General features: G+C 38.9%; 1 protein-coding gene across 2 annotated transcripts; it reads right to left on the reverse strand.

Moving 5' to 3' along the window:
- Positions 1-1,665: 1,665 nt before the first annotated feature.
- Lipk (lipase family member K) lies at positions 1,666-21,249 on the reverse strand. 2 transcript variants are annotated; one of them, XM_021152195.2, is made up of 9 exons: positions 21,141-21,249; positions 19,595-19,712; positions 18,273-18,471; positions 17,494-17,603; positions 16,501-16,637; positions 9,733-9,879; positions 8,322-8,393; positions 6,723-6,794; positions 1,666-2,630 (listed from the first exon to the last, which is right to left on the reverse strand). In XM_021152195.2, the coding sequence occupies exons 1-9, from the start codon at positions 21,240-21,242 to the stop codon at positions 2,391-2,393; spliced, it is 1,197 nt and encodes a 398-aa protein (XP_021007854.1). In that variant the 5' UTR covers positions 21,243-21,249; the 3' UTR covers positions 1,666-2,390. The 2 variants fall into 2 exon arrangements, with proteins under 2 accessions (XP_021007854.1, XP_021007853.1); XM_021152194.2 differs by having other exon boundaries at positions 19,595-19,727; positions 21,141-21,242.
- Between the last annotated feature and the right edge of the window lie 630 nt (positions 21,250-21,879).

The following is a 21,879-nucleotide window of genomic DNA, read 5'->3' on the forward strand; positions in this document are numbered from 1 at the left end:
ATTTCACGGCATCATGAAATTTGCAAGCAATAGATGGAACTAGAAAAGATGAACCCAAGTGAGGTAACACAGACCCAAAGACAAGCATGGTGTATAGTCACTTATAAATGGATATTAGCTGTTAGTCAAAGAATAATCATGCTATAATCCACAGACCTAGAGAGGCTAAGTAACAAGGAAGGCTCAAGGGGGCACACATGGATCTCCCTGGGAAAGGAAAATAAAATAGATCTTTCAAGCAACTGGGGGTAGGTGGGGAGGAGAACAGGAGGAAACAGTCAGGGGTCTGGGAGAAATGGAAAGAGAGAATACTGGGAATTTGGGGGTCATTTAGGGCATGATGTAGAAACCTAGTGAGAAACTCCTTGGATACTACAAGAGCAACCATAGCAAAGTCTCCTAGGAATGGGTGAGACAGAGCCTGCATCTTCTATAACCAGGCAAGTCTCCTAGCAGTGGCATTGAGATATTAACCCAGCCATCAAGCCTTTGATATACCATCTGTCCTGTCAGCAAGACTTTCTGGAACAATGGTACACAGAACTTGGCAGAGTGACCAACCCATGACTGGTCCAACATGAGGTCCACATTACAAGAGGGAGCCCGTGCCAGACACTGCCTGAAAGGCTAAGAACCAGAGGCAGGGCAGCCCAGAGACCTAGGACCAAACACAACTGGCAAAACCCCCAAAAGACAATGAAATGAATCTTAGTGATACTTGGCTATACTCACAGATCGATGCCTTGCTCAATTGTCATCAGAGGGACATCATTCAATGACTGATGGGAGCAGATGCAGAGAACGGGAGAGCACATGCATGGGAACCCTGCAGAATGGAGGGAAGAAGGAGGCAGGAGCCAGAGGAGTTGAGGACACCATAAGAACAGGACCTACCACAGAACAGGCTCATAGGTGTTCACAAAACCTGACCTAGGTCCTTTGCATATACTTTATGGTTGTGTAGCTAGGTGTTCTTGTAGAACTCCCAATAATGGGGGTTGGGGCTGTCTCTGACTTTTGCTTGCTCTTTGAAACCTTTTAATCCTACTGCGTTGTCATATCCAGTCATGTTATGAGGGTTTGTGCCTGGTCTTAATGAATTCTGTTAGAGCATGCTTGGTGGATATCCGGGGCAGTTCTCTCTCTCATTCTCTCTCTCTCTCTCTCTCTCTCTCTCTCTCTCTCTCTCTCTCTCTCTCTCTCTCTCTCTCTCTCTCTCTCTCTCTCTCTCTCTCTCTCTCTCTCTCTCTCTCCAGAAGAGGAGTTGATCTGGGGAAGAGGAGAGGTGGCAGGAGGGCCTAGGAGGAATGGAGGGAGGGGAAACTGGTGGGAATATAATGTGTGAAAGAAGAATAAAAGTTGAAAAAAAAAACAGAAGTTGAAAAACAGCAACATAATTCAAACATGGGGATGTTAATTCCATTATCAGGAAAAAAATTCTTCTAGAAAAAAAAAGCAGAAAGACTTTTCCAACTAAGTACATGCTGAAAAATTCAGTCATTAATAACCTACAACTGATACAACTGAATGGTCAAGGAAGAGAATTAAGAGAATTACACCAAAGGTTATCAGGTGAAATCAAGATGAGATTATATCAAGTTTTCAAGAAATTACATAACAACATACAATACACTGTAATAAATGTGTTGTTACATGTAATACAGTATTACATAATTATAAGATTGTAATGCTTTAAGTTATGGTATCAATATCACTATGCAATTAATAGAATCAAATATTGCATGTATTATATACTTGCTATATCTTAATGGTTGGTATCTTATTATTACTGACAACAGATTAGAATAAAGTTGACAGTTTAAAACTGAATATATTTATTATGCTACTGTTTTGGAGTTCAGGAATGTAGGCATGTTATATCTGGAGGCCCCTGCCCCTGAAATCACAGGTTGCGATCCAGGCTGCTTTCACAGAAGAAGAGGCTTCCACACTCAGGCAGAGTTGTGGAAGAATTGATTTTCTTGTGGATGTAGACTGGTTGAAGGTCCTGAGTCTTGTTGGTTATTGGCCGGAGATCATCCTCAGCTCTGAGAAGCCATACACTGTCACTTGCTATGTGAACCTCCTCATCACATCTGTTTGTCTCAAGCCAATAGACGTAGCTCTTGCTTTAGAATTCTTAAACATAATGCTGTGTCTTATCATGTAAGGAAGTAATCCTATTCTATCACCTTTGCCAAATAGAATAACCTAGCCAGGGGTATGGCATCTGTCAACTTTGCAAATGCTGTAGACTACAAAGAACATTCAGTTCTCTTCCTCACATAAAAGAAGGGACAATACAAGTTGAGAATTACTGAGGCGTCCACTGTAGGGTCAGCCTCATTATTACCGCAAGGCATCCACCTACTTACAAAAGTAGAGTGCCTTTAATTTTGCAAAGATTCTTCTATCATTCTAATTAGGTCTCCATAAACTTCCTGGGGTGCGTCCTGTCCGAGGTAAAAATCCATATGATTGTAGTGTGGAATCTCCTTGTAGTAGATAAGATTGGCAACTTTAGGCAGCAGATTTTTAGTGTCCTTAGCATCTGCCACAACATCCTGTCCTCCACTCCACATTGCTGTTGGGACACGCATCTTAGTGATGTTGTACACAGGAGGTGTAAGCTAAAGCAAATGGGAGAGGCAAGGAAAAGGGAGAACAACATTAGATATTGAGCTAATTTTTCAGATTCTAATCTGTTGAACTAAGATTCAGTTAATGACATATAAACACAAAAACATTGTACAGCCTGTTCTCCATGGCTGTGAAAAAGTATCTTAGGATAACTCCTATAAATAAGAGAGACAGGTTCTTACTCTTTCAGAGATTGCAATATTTGTTTGTATGTCTTGTTTGCTTTTAGGCATGTTTTGAGGCAATGCATGACAAAAGCATCCAGCAGAGGAAAGCCCCCCACATCATGATATAGCCAGGAATCAAAGGAAGCGTGTTTATGCAGTGATGCATTATGAAAATAAAGAATAACCTTTATACTCCTGACTTGGACTTTGGGGCAGATACTTGAGGAAGAGGGTTTCTCACTAAATCAGGGGTTTCTCTTTCTGATAGAACTTGACCTGAGAGTGTGCACATTTCAAGATAAACATCTCTCTCATATGCAGAAATCTGGGCTCAGTGGCTCTTTTGACACTTGTGCATCAGCAGGCTTTTCAGAGAGCACTTACACCAACACATTAAAGCAAACACTTGAAGTATATTTAAAAGGATCGATCTGAACACAGAAATAGTGTGGTACAGGACTAAACACACAGCACGCTTTCCCTTACACATTCCTCATTTTAATGATCTAGTACACACCTTGTTCTAAATGGCCAAGTAACCCATTTGGTCCTTCTGGGGCCAGAAGACCCACCATAGTGACTCAGTAGCATCTGGGCACAGCTATAAAACTGACCCAGACAATTTTCTGCCACACTGTGCTCTGGCTATGCAAAAAATATGACTTTTCCTTTGGTTGTGAAATGTCAAGAGCTGTGTTGAGATAAAGCCATCATTTGAGCACTATTTTGGAAGGAGCCAATGAATGGAAATTGTCTCTGAGCAAAACTGAGAGTGAGCTTCAAAGACAGAGAATGGAGAAAATCTGATGATTTGGTAGAAAATCAGAGTTTTTTTTTTCCCCTCAAAGGGATTTAGTTTCTGCTACTTGCAAATGAATAATTGACTACTGTAAATAGTTTCTGATTATCCACACTGTAGAATGAAGTTTTTTCTCCTTCAATTCAAAATTTGAATAACTAATCTCCAATGTAAGCATAATTAAGGTTAAATGTTTCAAACATTTCTCTTCTTCTAACTCTACAGAATAGTTGGTCATAAAAAATATCCTCCTCCCTCCCCCACCACTCCCTCCCTCATAACCTTCCTTCTTCTCCCCTGTGCCCTCCTCTTCTTTCATTTCCAGGAACACACACAGAGTAAAGACCACATGAGCACCCATTAAGAAGACAGCTATCTTCAAGCCAGAAAAAGAACCGTCACTACAGTCCAGTTTTCATGTGACCTTTACCATGAACATACTACTTCTAGCACTGAGGTAACCTGGACAAGAGCAAAGACCCTCAAGGACTCACAGAAGCTCCTTCAGCACAGTGGAATTCTGCTTGGGGATGATCATGACAAGGAGAATGTGTGTCTTAAGTTCTCTTCAAAAGTGGTACTGAGGCAGAGCTCACTGATAGAGCCTTGTGGAATGTTACTTTTGTTGATGGGAGGGAGTGTGGGAGTCTGTGCTTTCAAATATAAAAGTATATAATCCCTATCATCTATTAGTGGGAGGTCTTGGAAAGTAGCAAAGGGAAATTAGCAGTTCTGAGAGAGCAACACAGAAGGTAGAGAAGGAAGTGAGTGTAGATTAGCACGCCTAGAGTACAACAGGAAGTGAGGAGGGAGTGTGGGGTGATCCAGAAAGCCTGGCACAGTATTCCACATGTAAAGTGTAACTAGAGAAAGAATGGACTTGTTTTTTTTTTTTTTTTTTTTTTTTCTGATTGTGGTTTTCTTTGTAGCAACATACAAAGGACAAATACTTATCTGCCAAAATAGAGCTCAACAAAGACTGAAGAAAACCAAAGCAACATGAAAGCATCAACAGTCACAGGCAAGCTTTCAGAATCAAAGTCAGTCTGACTTCCCTGAAGCTGGGATTCCATTCCTCCAGTGACACTGTAACTCTGCTAAGAACTTAGGCATTGAGAAGATGGCAAATCAAAAATAAATATTAAATTTCTGCTTTAAATGGTATCTGGCAACTTTTGCCAGGACTTCTTAGTTTATTTTTAAGTTGACAGTGAGAAATCCTCAATTATTTAGACATCACCCTTCCTTAGCTTCTTCCATCATCACTTCTTCCTTGTAGAATCCCTAGTGATTTATGTCAGTAATTAAATCGATATAATTTATGGTGTTATTAATTGTAGTTGTAATTAAGGCCTTCTAAATATGCAGAGCTCATCTTCTGTTTGAGTTTCCACCAACAGTTCCAAGCAAGGGACCATATCTGAACTTCACTCACCATGGGTGAGTGATTTTCCTTCCATCTGTAAAGACAAAGATGAACTTCATAGTTCTGACCTCACTTTTATCCAAGACTTCTAGTTCATAAGATGAGGCCAGCATCTACAATGCTCTTCCTAAAGAAACCCTAAACTTGGTGGAACAAGAAAGGCAGACATTAACAGGGAAGAACATCATAGCGTGCCATAAAGTGTGTTTGCTGCACCAAACCCGTGCAGATTACACTATAGCAGTTTTAGAGGACAGCCAGACTTTTCAAAACACCAAAAATATTAATTTCCCTATTTGTACTCTTTATTCTTTGCAGGTTTGAATAGACGATGCCAATGTTGTATGCTTTAACTCAGTTGGCCATCAGGCAGTCAGAATAATGATTATGTTGCCCAACAAAGTTAGGAAAAAGTAACAGGAACCAAGAGCATGTACAGTTTTTAGTGTAAGATATTCACAAAATTCATCATTTTAATAGATGATGTCAAGAAGTATCTTTTTTTTTGTTTTTTGTTTGTTTGTTTTTTCAAGACAGGGTTTCTCTGTGCAGTCCTGGCTGTCCTGGAACTCTGTAGATCAGGCTGGCCTCTAACTCAGAAATCTGCCTGCCTCTGCCTCCCAAGTGCTGGGATTAAAGGCATGCGCCACCACTGCCCGGCTGTCAAGAAATATCTTAATATTACATTACCCATTTGGTAGAGCCAGTTCTCCTTAAAAGATGGCATTTTCTGCCTGATTCATCTTAAACACATACATTGAGTTTTTAAAAGTAATCAACGAACAGTGGTAATTTTATTAGATAAATGGGCTTCATGTTTTTAAGTCCTGTCTTTAAAACAGTGTTAGTGACTGCTATATCAGGGTCCTATCAGCACAATCTTGCTAGTGTATGCATAGCAGTCTCTAGTGAGACTACGCCGGGACCTAGCAAAAACATAAGTGGAAGCTCGCAGTCAGCTAATGGATGGATCACAGGGCCCCCAATGGAGGAGCTAGAGAAAATACCCAAGGAGCTAAAGGGATCTGCAACCCTATAGGTGGAACAACAATATGAACTAACCAGTACCCCAGAGCTCTTGACTCTAGCTGCATATGTATCAAAAGATGGCCTAGTCGGCCATCACTGGAAAGAGAGGCCCATTGGATTTGCAAACTTTATATTCCCCAGTACAGGGGAACGCCAGGGCCAAAAAAAATGGGAATGGGTGGATAGGGGAGGGGGGGAGGGTATGAGGGACTTTTGGGATAGCATTGGAAATGTAATTGAGGAAAATACGTAATAAAAAAATATTAAAAAAAAAGATTATATAAAAAAAAAACAGTGTTAGTGAAGTATTGAGGGTACTTGTGTTGTTTTGTTTTCCTGTAAAGGAATGAGTAGTGAAAGAAAAATAGAGAAATACATTTGAGATCCAGAAATCCGTGGGCCACTGTCTAGCTATTTGGCAATGTACTTCCTTAAGCCGCTAGTAAAATGAAAGCAATAGAATTTACCTCAAGTGGCCATTGTGAGGATTAGAAACAATGACTCAGCTCAGGGTAAAACCCAAGAAGCACCATGTGCCAGCAGCAATGAGTAATGACCGTCAAAGCCAACGGGGATTAGCACGTAAATATTCTAGTGGAGGCTGTTCTCCTGGGTTCATTGCAGCATGCCACTGGCTGTGATCAGCATTAGCATAATTTACCTGGTTGAAGTGCATCATGTTCTGGTCAGGATTGCCCCAGTCAAAAGCTTGGAGTTGGCCAGAATTGACAGCCTAAGATTAAAAAACTACACATTAAAATGACATAAGAAAACAATGTACATTTAAACTTAGCGAGCAAGAAAAACACAGAGAAAGTGGATATTATGCCCGTTCATGAGAACATTAATCAAACAATAAAAGTAGATCCTGCTTCATGGAACCTATAGAACCTTTTATGTCCTGTCCCACGTATATCTTTTGAATGAAAAGCTGCAGATAACAATACTAACAAATGCTACATTACACACTAGATTTCAGGAATTTATATCTGCACGTTTATAGAAAATTTGGCCACAATTTCCAGCACTAAAAATGAGTATGTCTATCATTCCACAACCTGCCACTTTACTATCTACCAGCAAGTGCCTTTGTGCTATTATGCATGCATTCCATTTTATTAAATGTGTTTGTCACTATTAGGAGAATATTCAGCAAGTGTTGACTGCTTGCCACTTCTGAGCAGGACCAAGCCTTGTGTCGTGCTGTGAGTAAGATCTGTGAGCTAAGCTTTAGAAACAGTGGGAATGCCTACCTTTACACCTTGGCTGTGAACTTGAATTTGATTTTCCTAGGAAGATAGGACCACTCTAGATTGTTCCCATGTCCTCAACAGTAGTTGGTTCCATGCTTAAACCAGCATTCACTAATAGGAACACAAAATCGATCTCCACAAACTTTGCAGAAATCCCCAGTGTTTTTCACACTATTTGTAACTGATTCCCATTTTCACCTTCAAAATGGGTCATAAGATATTAGTATATATGTTAAAATGCAAATTACTCTCTCATTTCCTCTCATACACAGATTGATGGGATTATGCTAATTTTGTTCAATTCTTTAAAAGGGTGGGACTGAAATTATTGATAGAGAATAAAAATTACTGATAAAAACAGTATTACATAAAGAATTAATATGCACTCATACACATCTTGTCTCAGAAAGTTATGCAACATAATTGAACACAATTTATCTTGAACTTACCTGCTATTGAGTAATCTTATCAAATGAAATTGTAACTGAGAGCAAACCCACAAGCCATTCATCTATTTTAATACCTCCATAGAATTTCCTTTATTCAGAAAAAATAATTCTTTCTGTACTCTGAAACACCCCATGGGCTAACTGGACGATGAACAGGTCTTTCTGGAATAGGTTGTATTGACTTACATAAAGTTGTATCAAACCTAATGATTTCCCAGAAGAAGAAATAAAAGCCTTCCCCAAACAGGCTAAGTGAGGAACCTAAGGACAGGAACTCAGTCAGAATATGTGGAAATCAGGCTCTAAACCCAGACACTGAAGACAAGGAGAATAGATTGGGAGCAAAGGTAACCAAAAGGAGGAGTTGGTGTGGATTCTAGAAGCATCACCAGGCTAGGTAGGTACATATACAACCTACATGGAGCTCTCTGGAACTATACCTCAATGGTCTTGTAGGTATTTGGATATGGAGAGAGAGAGAGAGAGAGAGAGAGAGAGAGAGAGAGAGAGAGAGAGAGAGAGAGAGAGAGAGAAAACACAAGACACAAGAACATGTACCTGGGCCCAGTGCAGCATGTTCTGAACAGATGTTCCTGCAGGACTCTGTGACAGATAAACATCCAAGCGACTCTGTAAAGAGATCATTTCTCATCTTGAGGCCACTCAGACATGAAGTTCCACAAAAGCTGCATTGCTGGTTATGTGTCGCTCTGATCATCCTGATGTTATAACATTCTATAATTTAGTCCTTAGCTGACAGTCAAAAAAGGGATTTGGCCAAAGAGGGCCTCTATAGTCAAGGGTGTTGCTTTATTATGTCTTTATCAGACACTTGGGTCAACTTGCTTAGCTCAGCCTATGCGGCATGTTTTCATCCGCATGACATTCTTACATCTCCCTGATTAGCAAGCACAGTTTCACTAAAGAACTGACTTGAGAATATGGAAAGGCAGTGGCTATGCTTTGCATAAAACAAGGCTTTTATAAAAAGCCTGGAGCCTGGCCATCAGCCCTGCAATTCCAAATACTCAGGAGGCAGAGACAGAAGTATAATAAATTGGGTTACATAGTGAGTTCAAGGCCAGCCTTGGCAATTTAGAGAGAATCTCTTATCTACAAAATGGAGGGAGAGCAGGCTCCTGGCCAAAGCTCTGAGATGGATGGAGACCATTGTTTGCTGTGTGCTACCTCTGGTTTCAAACAGTCCGTGTCTAGCTGGGATGTGAGGAGTAACTTCTGAAGTTTCCCTTCTTTGCCTGTCAAGTTAGCTACTTATATTTTGAAAGGAAAGGAGACCGGTTATTTTACAAGAAAAGAAAAGTAACCACCCAACTCAGGACCCTTAATGCTAAGTTTGTAACTATTACTGGAAAGACAAATCTATCTCTTTCAGTTAGTGGAGGGGTGATTCATAAGATAAGCATTTCCAAATTGCTCATGGATGTGGGATATTTATTTAAAATAAAAACAAATTGCAGAGTCTAGAACCACTCCCCGAGATTCCACTTTAGTAGGTCTAAAATAATCATAATTCATGCCCCAGTACAGGGGAACGCCAGGGCCAAAAAGGGGGAGTGGGTGGGTAGGGGAGTGGGGGGGTGGGTATGGGGGACTTTTGGTATAGCATTGGAAATGTAAATGAGCTAAATACCTAATAAAATGGAAAAAAGATAGTGAAGTATAAAACTATAAAAAATAATCATAATTCTAATGAAAATAATGAGATTTTTTTATTGATATATTTTTAGCCACAGCAAAAAAATTGAAGCTATGTGAACAAGCCATTTCTCCAGTTGTTTTTATATATGATAGTCAACTCTCAACCCTGACTGAAGTTATGAAGTCATTAATTACATTTCAAAAGACAAAACAGAAGCCATCTAATGTGATTTACACAAAATCCAAAGTGAACTCTCAACCCCCTTGCAACAAAATCTTTGTTTTTCAGGAAGTGATTACTTATACCTACCATGTTTAAGTTTTGGGGATCAAATCCACTTAGAGAGAACAGGAAGTTGCTGCATATCTGATGGAATAACTTCCGGTTGCACACTTTGGTAGCAATGAATTGTTCAAACCACGTGTGAGTGGAGAACATTTTGTCACCAAACAATACCTGAAAGATGGGTGTAGAACATCACTAACTGTCATAGGTAATGGATGTCGGGAGCAGAGAACGTTTGTCCATCCAGGCAAGGATTGCACGGGCAGTAACAGTACTGATCCTGTGTGAAACCACAAGGCTTGTGAAGTTTTATCTTTGTAATACTCCTAACTCCCATGAAACTTTTCATAAGACTCATTCATTGGGATGCTTTGGGCATGCTCCCTTAGAGAATAGGCTGCACAGAGATTGGTAAAACATTTCTACATGGTTTTAGACTCTCCATATAACTTGAGAAGAATTTAGTTGCTGTTTGTCTACATTTTTGTAACTATAAAATAGAGGAGAATGGGCACCTCCTAAACAGAACCATTGTGAAGGTGATCACTTATATTTGAAGACTAGCTACTTAAGTTCTTAGAAGCTAGCAATTAGTTTCAGAACAACAGCTAGTGTCCTAAATGGCAACTGAAACAGGCAGTCAGGGTTTCCTCTCACGGTCTTGAATGCTTTCCCAGAAATAAAAGCTTCACCCTAAGCACTGCAACACTACTGGTGAAATTTCAGGCAAGGACACAAATATGTTGAAGCTAAAAATCTATCACATCACAACACAAGAAAATATTGAATTCCCATGCATAGCCCATGTATATCAGTCAAATCTTGCTTTCATTTCATCAGAGTGAATTTCATATTATTAGGGTAACAAGTTATAGGGAAAATGAAAGATCAATTTTATTTCTTAAAAATTTTAGAAACAACTAGTTACTATAAAAACTGTGACAGATTTTTTTTCAACCCTCTATTAACTGACTATTACAACAGCAACTGAATAAGAATAATGCATGTTTACTCTTATCACAATAATGCACTATAAGTTTTTATCCTTTCTTTGGTAAGAGCCAGTAAATTTCTATGTGATATAATTTACTTCAGTTCTGAGTTTGAAAATGTTTTGTATTATAGAAATTCCTGCTTTTTAAAAAACATTTACTAGTCTATGAAAAAAAAATATATATGAGACACCCTGATCTTATTAATATAGTTTTTCTATCAACGATGAAGAAAACAGAGAAAAGGAGAAAGAGACATAGGTGGTAGGGAGGAGGAGAGGAGAGAGAAAGTGTAACAAGATGGGAGAGGAGTAGGAAGAAGAAGAGAGTAATGTCGGGGAAGAATGATATTCTATTAAGTTCAAACTTCTCAATTCCACAGGTCAGAAGACGATAATAGGCCATTGCAAAAGTCATCTAATTCATTCTGTTCTGTTTTTCATTTTGTCCTACTCACCAAACTGTAAGTCTGTGTAACTGTCCCTACCGTAATTTAATAATCATGGCAGCATATATTTACACTGTGAATTTATGTTTTAAAATAATACTGACACCTATTCAGTGTTCAATGTGTGAAAATATGAATTCCCACAGGAATAAGTAATTCAACTACAAAGCATAGCTAATCTGATTAACTTCATGCTTTTATTTTCTGTTTATCAATACTATTTCTGTCCATACATTGGAAAATGCACATGACATGAAATAGCCAGTATGTTTATGTAGTCAGCTACAAAAATACATGAAGAAAGAGGCCATATTTACCTCACAGGCCCTTGGTCTTTGTTCAGCTTTCCCAAATGCAGGGAGAAACTGTGCGAGTTTTGTCTTTACTCCACTCCTATGGCCATCACTATGCATGTATGTACTTGGGTACAAAGACAAAGAATTACCCCTTCATCCAGACTTAAAGGAGAGTTTAGTATAAAATTGCAGAATCCCAGGACTCATTTAAAGAAGGACACATTACTGTGCACAAGCAATCAGCTTGATCCTAAAGAGAGCATATTTATGACGTGGCAATAGGTACACAGGTTCCTGTAAGAATCTTCGCACCTTTGAGAGAATTGAGCCATTTTTGTTTTGTTGAAAAACAAAAACAAAAACAAAAAACCAAAACAAACAAACAAACAAACAACCCCCCCCAAAAAAAACCCACAACTCAATATTGTGGCTGTGGGCAAAACAGATGTGATGCTTCTATATGTCATTCAATGACTACACCAGCTTGACAAACGCTACACACTGTATTAATGTGAACATATGACTTGCCTAACAAAACATTGGTTGCATTACTCCTCCAGTGGTCTACTCAGATAGACAAGGATCTAGGTCTAGGTTTTTCTGACCAACATTGAAAAAGTTATGAAGCTATATTTGATAAAGTATGCCTATGATATCTGCACCTTGGAGGCAGAGGCAGGAGAATTGCCACAAATCAGAACCTGGTTTGTATAGCAACTTTCAAGCTAGACAGGCCCAAACAAAGCACCACTAGCATCCAAACAGCAAAGAAACCATTGCATATAATCAAAACCATCACTTTCTTTTAGTTGCCCAATAACAATCATACAGAAGTTTAGCTCTAGCACTCATTTACAGAATGATTTGAGAAAGTCGGCTTTGCTTATCTGAGTCCCAAGCTTTTATTTCTAGGAATCAAAAATAACAACAATTAAATAAAGCAGAGAAAGTTAAAAGAGAAAAGGTTCAGTGTAAACTGCCGATTCAAAAGAAAATAGAGAGGCAACAATACAAAGAAATAAATGCCCAGAGGCAGGGTAGAGAGTGGAAGGGCACAACAGTAAACCAAGGCCAAGTGTTCTGCACTGAACTCTAAAATAAGCTTGATTAATATATTAAAAGTCAGATGCAATATGTGTTGCTCATGTTATTGACCAGGAATGATGCTTACCCATATTATCTCAGTGAATATCACAGTGTGGAAAATTCTATATAAATTTGAAAAGCACACTTTAGGAAGATTGAATCGCTTACTGACAGTCACAAATGCACAAGACAGATACACAACAAGAGCCCAATTCTATACGACTCTAGTCCTTAGACCTGTCCTCAAGTGGATTGAATTAAATTTAATAAGAAAAATGGAGCAATTCCAAGAACAAGTGCTGACAGTGAGAAGTCAGTACACAGAACATTTTCCAGAACAGATCATATGGTAGGTACAAGTAAAACCTCTATGAGTCTTTACAAATTAAAACTCATGGTCTGGAGAGATGGCTCAGTGCTTATGAGCACATACTGCTCTTTCCATGTTTGTTTCCCAGCACCAACAACTACAAATAGCTATATGTCCAACACTTACACCCTAGAAGAAATGAGTGAGTTTACTGATGCATATGCCTAGCCAATAGAGGACAATGAACAGACACCTGAATGGATTAAAAAATAATAATAATGAACTGATAAAGAATAGTCTTTCATCAAAGAAAAGCTTATGGACAGTGGTATCATTGTTGAATTCTTCCATGCATCTATAGAAGAGTTAATACCAAATTTTCTAAAAGCATTCAAATTGAAAAAGAAGGAGTTCTTCCAAATTCAGACACGGAAACAACAAATTCAGAAAATTACAGATACCTAATCTCTAATGAAAGGATGGAAATATGCCTAATACAAAACCTAGTAAATTAAATATATCACATGGAAAACAGAATTTATTCCAATCAACTAACATTTGTCAAAATTAGCAAGAGTCAATGTGCAAATGAAAAAGCATGCTATGACTGACCAGCAGAATGAAAAACAGCAGAAGCAGCAGCAGCAATAACAACAACAGAAAATAAAACACCAAGCAAACATATTATTGTTCTGGTGAGATGTCTCAGCACATAAGGGCACTTGTTTAAGCCTGGTGATCTGAATTTGATCCCTGGAACACATGTCATGTTGGAAGAGGATAACCAACTCCACAAAGTTGTCCACAAAACAACCCACATCTACTTTATGTCATATATCCCCTTCCAATAATAAATTACAAAATCATGTTATCACCTCAATAGATCCAGTACTTTTTGAATACACTTGAACATTCTTTGATGATAAAAACTATAAATAAATTAGTGTGGGAGAGATATATGTCCAACATAATCAAATCCAGACATATTGACCCCACAGCTAGCAGCATCACAAATGAGGAAACCTGCAAGCTCTCTAGGATCAGAAACAAGATGATTGTCCACTGTCATCACGATATATAAACCAGGAGTGAAAGTCCTCAATAGAGCAATAAAGCATGACAAAGAAACAAAGAGCATCATTTATCTATTTACTATCCATCTCTATTTATTGAGAAAGTATATTTAATACATTGATCCACCTGAACTCAAATTCATTCTGTAGTCAAGGTTGGCCTTAAACTTACCATCCCCCTGCCTCACACTCCAGACTTCTGAGGTTATAGACATGCACTATCTATCACACCTGATCATTTCTACAGTTTTGAAAGAGGAAATTCAACTTGTCATTATTTGCATATGATATGATCATACATATAAAAATATCACAGACTACCGCAAAACTATGTCAGATGCAGATATTGACACCCAATCAATGGACAGAACCTGGTGAGCCATGTGGTTGAAATAGGGAAAAGCTGGAAGAAGCTGAGGAGGTGGGCCACCCTAGAGGAAGACTAGCAGTCTCAACTAACCTGGACCCCTGGGATCTCTCAGACACTGAGCCACAACCAGGCATCATACACCAGTTGATATAAGGCCCTGCACGCATATGCAGCAGAGGACTGCCAGGTCTGGACTCAGTCAGAGAAGATGCACCTAACCCTTGAGAGACATGGAGCCCCAGGGAATGGGGCGGTCTGGTGGGGTGGGGTGGGTGGAGGTGGTGGTGGGGGGAAGTGTGGGATGTGAAACAGTCAGAGGGTGGACCAGAAGGGGGATAAAGTCCAGACTTTAAAAAAAAGAGAAAAACTATTAGTACTAATAAATGAATCCAACATAAAATCAATATGTGTACTTCAGTACCTTTTCTACATTCCAATAGAAAATTATTCTAAAAAGGAAATAAAGAAAGCATTCTCATTTAGGATAACCACAAAAAATAAAAAAAAAATACCTTAGAATATACTAACTAACAGGAAAATCTTTCTATAATGAGAAGTGTAAAGTGGATAAAAACAAAGAGGACATAAAAACTAGACATGCCCTTTGAATGTATTAAAAGACCCTATCAAAAATAATTAAAATGTAATTGCTATCACACTAACCATCCTATCTTCATAAAATAAGAAAAACATCCTAACATTCTTTTTTCTTTAATTAGGTATTTTCTTCATTTACATTTCCAATGCTATCCCAAAAGTCCCCCATACCCTCCCCCTCACTCCCCTCCCCCCGACTCCCACTTCTTGGCCCTGGTGTTCCTCCGTACTGAGGCATATAAAGTTTGCAAGACCAATGGGCCTCTTTTTCCACTGATGGCCCACTAGGCCATCTTCTGATACATATGCAGCTAGAGACACGATCTACAGTTAAACATCTAGAACAATATTGAGAGAAGAAGAAGTTGGAGACATACTACCTGATTTTGTGATACAAAATCAGAAAGCTACATGGATAGCAATGGCATGGCATTGACATAGCAAACACACAGGCCAATGGAAGAGAATCTGGAGAAACTAGAAATAATGCCACATGTGATAGCCATGTGACCTAGAAACACCTACTGGGAAAGACTGGTCTCTTCAATACATCTTGATGCAAAGACTGGATGTGCATGAGCAGGAACTGAAGCTATTCCTCTTACTGTACAGAAAAATAAACTGAAAAAAGATAAAGTTTTCATGCAAACCCCAAAACTCTCAGAAGAAAGTGTAGGAAACTTGTTTTGGGAAGTTAGAATTAACAAGGGATTTAAAAATAAGATTCCTCACATCATTGGAAACTATGGTGGTTTGAATATGCTTGGCCCAGGGAGTGGCACTATTTGGAGTCTTCTTCTGTCTGCTTTTGGATGAAGATGTAGACCTTTCAGCCCCTCCAGCCCCACATTTGTCTGGATGCTGCCATGCTTCTGCCTTGATGATAATGAACTGAACCGCTGAACCTGTAGCCAGAGTTGCCTTGGTCATGGTGTCTGTTCACAGCAGTAAAACCCTGACTAATACAGAAACAAAATCAAAAGTAGTCAAATAGGATTTTATAAAACTTGGAGGCTTCTGAATAGCAGAGGAAGCAACAAATGGCCACACGGAAAGGGAGAGAATATTTGCAAAATCTGATGTGGTTGACATTCAAAATATGCCAGGGATTCAGTTTAGTGACATAAAAATCCAATTAAATGGGGGATAGAATTAAATAGATGTTTCTCAAAAGAAGTTACATAAGCAATCTTCAAGTGTGTGTAAAAAATGCTTAGCCATCAGCAGCAAAATACATCTCAAAACCACAGGAAGCTATTTCACTCCACTCAGAAAACCCTTTATCAAAGTACTGCAGATGACAGGTACTAAATATGTGGGAAAAGGGAACTGAAGTTGGAACTGGAATAGGATTCCTCAGAAATACCAAGTCAGATCTCACTTTAGCTGTGATTGGGAGGTGATACTAGAGAGATGTTCTGTAGACAGAGATAAAGACCCTAGAGCAGCAGGCATCAGGTCAAGTTCTCTGAGCTCACTGATAAGATCATCAGCAAACCTCCATGGAAGCTTGATCATCAATTTACATCCCTAACAGTTTTAAAGATGCCAAGGATTCTCTTGGTATCTATGGAAACAGGGGGATTTACAGTTTCTCCCGCTTTAGAGGAATTCACATACCTTGACAGCTTTCCTGGAAAGGGTGGTTAATTTTTTCATTGGGCTTCGAGTGTATTTTACTGTGACCACTGGAGCTAGTGCGAAAAACAGCCTAATTTTTTTAGCCAGCTCTGGATTCGTAGAGAATGCTATGAACGCTGCAGGGAAAAAAGACGTTAGTTCACACAGACTTCCAATTATCTTGTCATTGCAAATCCAATCCTGTAAAGGCTTGATGCCCCAGTGTAGGGGATTGTGAGGGCAGGGATATGCGGGTGTATGGGGGAACACCCTCATAGAAGGAGGGGGAGGGGTGATGGAAGAGAAGGTTTCTGGTGTGTGTGTGGGGGGGACTGGGAAAGGGGATAACATTTGAAATATAGATAAAGAAAATATACAGTAAAATTAATTTTAAAAAAGAAAACCCTCACTGATTGTAGCATATAATCAGTTTCATAATTCCATGGTTTTGCTTCAATGTCCTCTTTTTTTTTTTAAGATTTATTTATCAGTTTATATTATTCTACATGTATGTATGCCTGCAAACCAGAAGAGGGCACCAGACTTTATTATAGATGATTATGAGTCCCAATGTAGTTTCTGGGAATTGTACTTTTTGGACGAGCAGTCAGTGCTACTAACCTCTGAGCCATCTATTTCTCTAGCCCCAGTGTCCTTCTCTTGATGTGAGAAATTCAAGGGGAAAATGTTTATCTTTGTTTCCTCAGAAAATAACCTGGGGTCTCAGTGTTTCCTGAGAACAAAAACTAAGTTCTATCAACCTCCAAATTCAGTGTTGGGGACGGCTTTCTCATAGTCATTCTTGCCTTATTTACTCTTTAGAACATAACTAGAGAAAATAGTTTTTCAAAGTCTTGAAACTAAAGACTATACAGAAAACCAATCAATCAACCAACCAACCAACCAACCAACCAACCAACCAACCAACTAACCACCTGATCCTTTCCATAAACAACACTCGACATTGTCCGATTTCATCCAGCCCCTACACACCTATTGTGGTGCCCTGCGAGTGGCCCACATAGAAGAGTTGCTTTTGTCCACTTTTCTCTAAGATCAGATTGACTGTAGCTGGAAGATCATATTTCGCCATCTCGTCCCAGCTGCCGGGGGAAAAAAAGGAATGGTAAAATTAGAAATGAGGATCTGTGGTTGTTGGACCTGCAGTGTTTGCAAACAGCCCTTGCAGGCATTGATACTCGGGTTTGACTCTATGTAAGGGAGAGTGACAACATTGTGTGTCTGAACAGCTTCCCATGTTGCTTTCTTCCCTGTCGGGGAACTGGAATAAAAAAAAAAGGCTCTGATGGAAAGCCTACTGATAATTTTTCTATATGGCTCAGTCATGTTCCATTTATCCCAGATATTTAGGAAATATTACTTGAGTTCCAGAAAGAACACAGAAACGAGGCAATGAAGCCAGTGGCCTTAGTGATCCCAGTGGCGTGTTCTTAGCTCCGAGGAAGGGCAAGCCTCACCCCTGTGACTAAGCGAGTCAGGCTTCAGGAAAAACTCTCTGCTACTTAGACACATTTTAATCCGAACAGACAGATACAAGCTTTGACTCCACCCCACCTCACCCCAGTCAGTCACACCAGGAAGGAAACAAGGCTTTAAAAACAAGCAGTAACTAGATGAGATGGAGGAAAGCCTAGAAGCGGGAGGAAATTCTAGTTTGCTTCTTGCAGATTTCTATCAGGTGCATTTGGCCAGCGAAGGAAAACCAGCAAGAATTTATGCTTGTAAGTGAGTCAAGAACAAGGTTCTCTTACCTGAAGGCCCAATATTGCGGTGATTTAGGTGACAGTCTCAGGTGCTTTCTGGACCAGGTGTTTCCTCGGCTGTTCCCCAACCACACGTCATAACCACTATCGGCCAGAAGGAAAGCCAAGCTGTTGTTGGGCAGGTTGCAAATCCAGTTATTGGCAGATGCAATTAAGCCATGCTGCAGATACACAACTGCCTTCGGAGCTGGAAAACACAGACAGCAAGGGTTTCCTTCCTGATCTCCTCAGCCTTCTTGCAAACTCTGCTTTCTGACATATACTCACATAAGCAAAGTTAAAAGATTAGATTTTGTGCCGGGTAAGCCTGGTCTTTTAGGGATCTGGTCTTTTACAGACTCTTTACCTGGGACACACAATTATGCCCTATTTTCTTCATTTATAAGGAGAAGATTATGTATAATGTATTATGTCATGTAGGGTCATGTAGGGGTTTATTAGAGCCAGATTTTTCTGGTTCAAAAATCTATCTTCCTATGTATGTATATACATACTTCCTGTTTATTTATATAGTGATAAATACGAGCAAATGCTCTCTCATAGGGAAGGTTTAAGAATTCAATTAAAAATAAAATGTAAAAGACTTTACAGCAAAATAAATGTTAACTCTACTACTACTTTCATTCATATTATTTTATTTCTTAAGAAGCATCTTATTGGAGGCTGCAGAGACATTTCAGATTTAGAGAACTGGTTGCTTTTGCAGAGGACTCAGGATTGGATTCCCAGCATGTACAAAGGCAGATCACAAACATGTGTAACACTGGGATCAGGGAATCTGACACCATCTTCTGGCCTCTAGAAGCAGCAGACACACACATGGTGTATGGGCATATACACAGGCAAAATATTCATGTAAAAATAAATTAAAATCTAATTTATTTGAATTTGAATATCATTAAAGCTAAGAAAAATGTTCAGGATTGGTAGATTTGGAAGGCAAACTGAAAATTTTTGAGGACTGGCCGCATTTAGGATGTCAGTGAGAGGAGCAGATCAAGGGTGACTCTTGGGTTTCTAAACTATGGAGGAACTATTGCGATGAGGACTTATTTCCTTTCATTTTGGTATTTTGTTTCTGCAGGGGGGACAAAGACATGGAAAAAAGGAAAGTCAAAATAGGCAGTATATATAAAACTGGAAAAAGTTTCTTTTTAAGAGTTGTGTAAATTAAATAGAGGTGGAGACACATTTTCTTCTCTGATAAAAGGACCATGATTTATCTTGAGCGAAGGCATCCTGCTGTTGCCAGGACATCTAGACGAGTCCATTTCAGGCATTTTTTTATTTCAAAGCAAAGTAAATCATACCTGTTTTCCTTGAGCATCCTTTCCCATGAGGAATCCGGTAAGTCCCAAGGATGTAACCATCCTCTGTTATAACATCATGCTTTTCATAAGGATAGCCCCAGTAAGAAATAAGTTCACTCTGAAAAACACATACCTATAATTCAGTTTGCTTTTTATGTGTACGCTACAACATAGTCCTTTCACCAACGTCTGCACTAGGCAACAGCATATAGCAGGAAAATTATAACAAATTAGAAAATGTATCAGGAAGGGACTGAATGCAAAGGGGTAACATATGGTTGGAAGGACTCCAAATTTAGTATCTTTAGGCTAGTGTCTAAATATGCCTGTGGGCTTAGTGTTACCAACCACAGTCGTCTATTCTTAAGATGTTTTGGCAACAAGAAATAGAAATACTTAACTAATGTGGGAAACCACAAGAAATTGGAAAGTATATTGTGGCTACTAATAATAAGTGAGTTCCTACAAATTTGGCTCCAAATGGATATAAAAGGAGGTGATTATTAGAATCCAGGAAAGGAAAAGGCCACAGCAGGGGAGACAGAAGACTAAGTTAACTTCACAAGAATAGAGCAAGGACAATTGCAAAACAAAAGCAAACAAACAAAAACCCCTGTAACTCACGCTTCTCTTTCACATATATGAAGCGTCTGATGGAGTTTTAGATATAGTCTTTATAGGCCAGCCTTTTTGATGGAAAGAAAAGCATAAAAGAATACATGATGAGTTGGAAGGCCATCAGAATCTTCCCTGTCCACAGACATGCATGGAAGCAAGAACAAATGTTGTAGAATATAAGCTTGCTCTACTTTCATCAATCCTGTGAAGAAGTCTTTATGATGGAACTGTAAATATTTTAGAATTGAGAATACTGAAGATCAGGAAAATTAGTAATTTATCCAAGATAATACATTAGAAGAGGTAAATGATTTACTGATGAGACAGTAAGGTTAGCTGTACAGTCTATACCATTATTACAAGGTTACACATTTGCTCATGTGAGGCACAGAGTGCATGCTTGAATTATGCTGTTACTCAGAATAGTGTTAATAGCCTAGATTCTGAAGACAGACTGTATGTCATGGTACATCCACTGTTCTATTTACTAATCCACTATCACAAATGCACAGAGTGGACATGTATCATCTGCCCTTTCCTATATAGCAAAAAATCCACTGATGATACGAAATTATTTAAACATAAGCCAAACCTGGCTTATTAAACCCTCTAAGTACACTGATGTAGCTCACAAAATCATGAAGGTGGATTATACAAAGCTCCAGAAAGAATTCAAGGATATGTGGCAGGAAATTATCAAGATAAATCTTGAACCTCCTCTTCAGAAAGCTACAGCTAGATATGATCTCAGATCACCAGGGTTGTTGCTCCAATGTGGGTTCAAGCTTTCAATTCTAAGATTAGTTAGTTTTGAGAAGGACCAAAAGAGGATGCCCAAATTTAGTCATTAGAGAAATTCTTGATACACAAATTATACCGAAAATGTGACCAATTTCTTATCTTATTTTTTTCTCAGCGAATGACTTACAATATTCATATTGGCTTCAGGATTTGTGATGCTTTCTTGCTTATAGCCATCTATGGGTCCAGGAAGAAGCATACAACATGTTGTTGCTAAAAGCCACCACATTTGGAGTCTGCCTAGGGAAGGAATATTAATGCAATGTCGTCAAGGAGAAATCTTGCAAAAGGAAAAATTGGCGTGGCGATTTTTATAGCATTGCTGAGCAAACAAGTGGAAACACAAACTTCTAGACTGTTTTTTTTCACAAGCAATACAGTGCACAATTAAGGATTCATTCCACGAAAATCATTCAATGGTGACCTTAGATAAGAAAAGGACAAAGTAGGGAACAAGGGTGGGAAGGAAGGAAAAGGGATAAGAAAAACAAATTGAGTCTTCTGTTGGTAATTAGATAGAAGAAATGATGTACAGTTGAAGAAAAAAATGTATTGACTAAGTGGTTGCTCACAGAACATTGACTATTTTTTTTTTTTTTTTTTTTTGGTTTTTTTCGAGACAGGGTTTCTCTGTATAGCTCTGGCTGTCCTGGAACTCACTTTGTAGACCAGGCTGGCCTCGAACTCAGAATCCGCCTGACTATTTTTAAGAATCATATAAATTGTTTTTGTTTTATCTTTTATGGAGTCCTGAGACATGCATCTCTACCACTGAGCTATAATTCTGTCCCTATTAGATTGTACTATTTTTTCCATATTCCTGAATGTAGTAGTAAGCCTTAACAAAAATCTTTAAAAAAATAAGG

The sequence above is a fragment of the Mus caroli genome, unplaced genomic scaffold (genome assembly GCF_978045245.1).
Source record: "Mus caroli unplaced genomic scaffold, Mus_caroli_1 scaffold_20, whole genome shotgun sequence".
Lineage (NCBI taxonomy): Eukaryota > Metazoa > Chordata > Mammalia > Rodentia > Muridae > Mus > Mus caroli.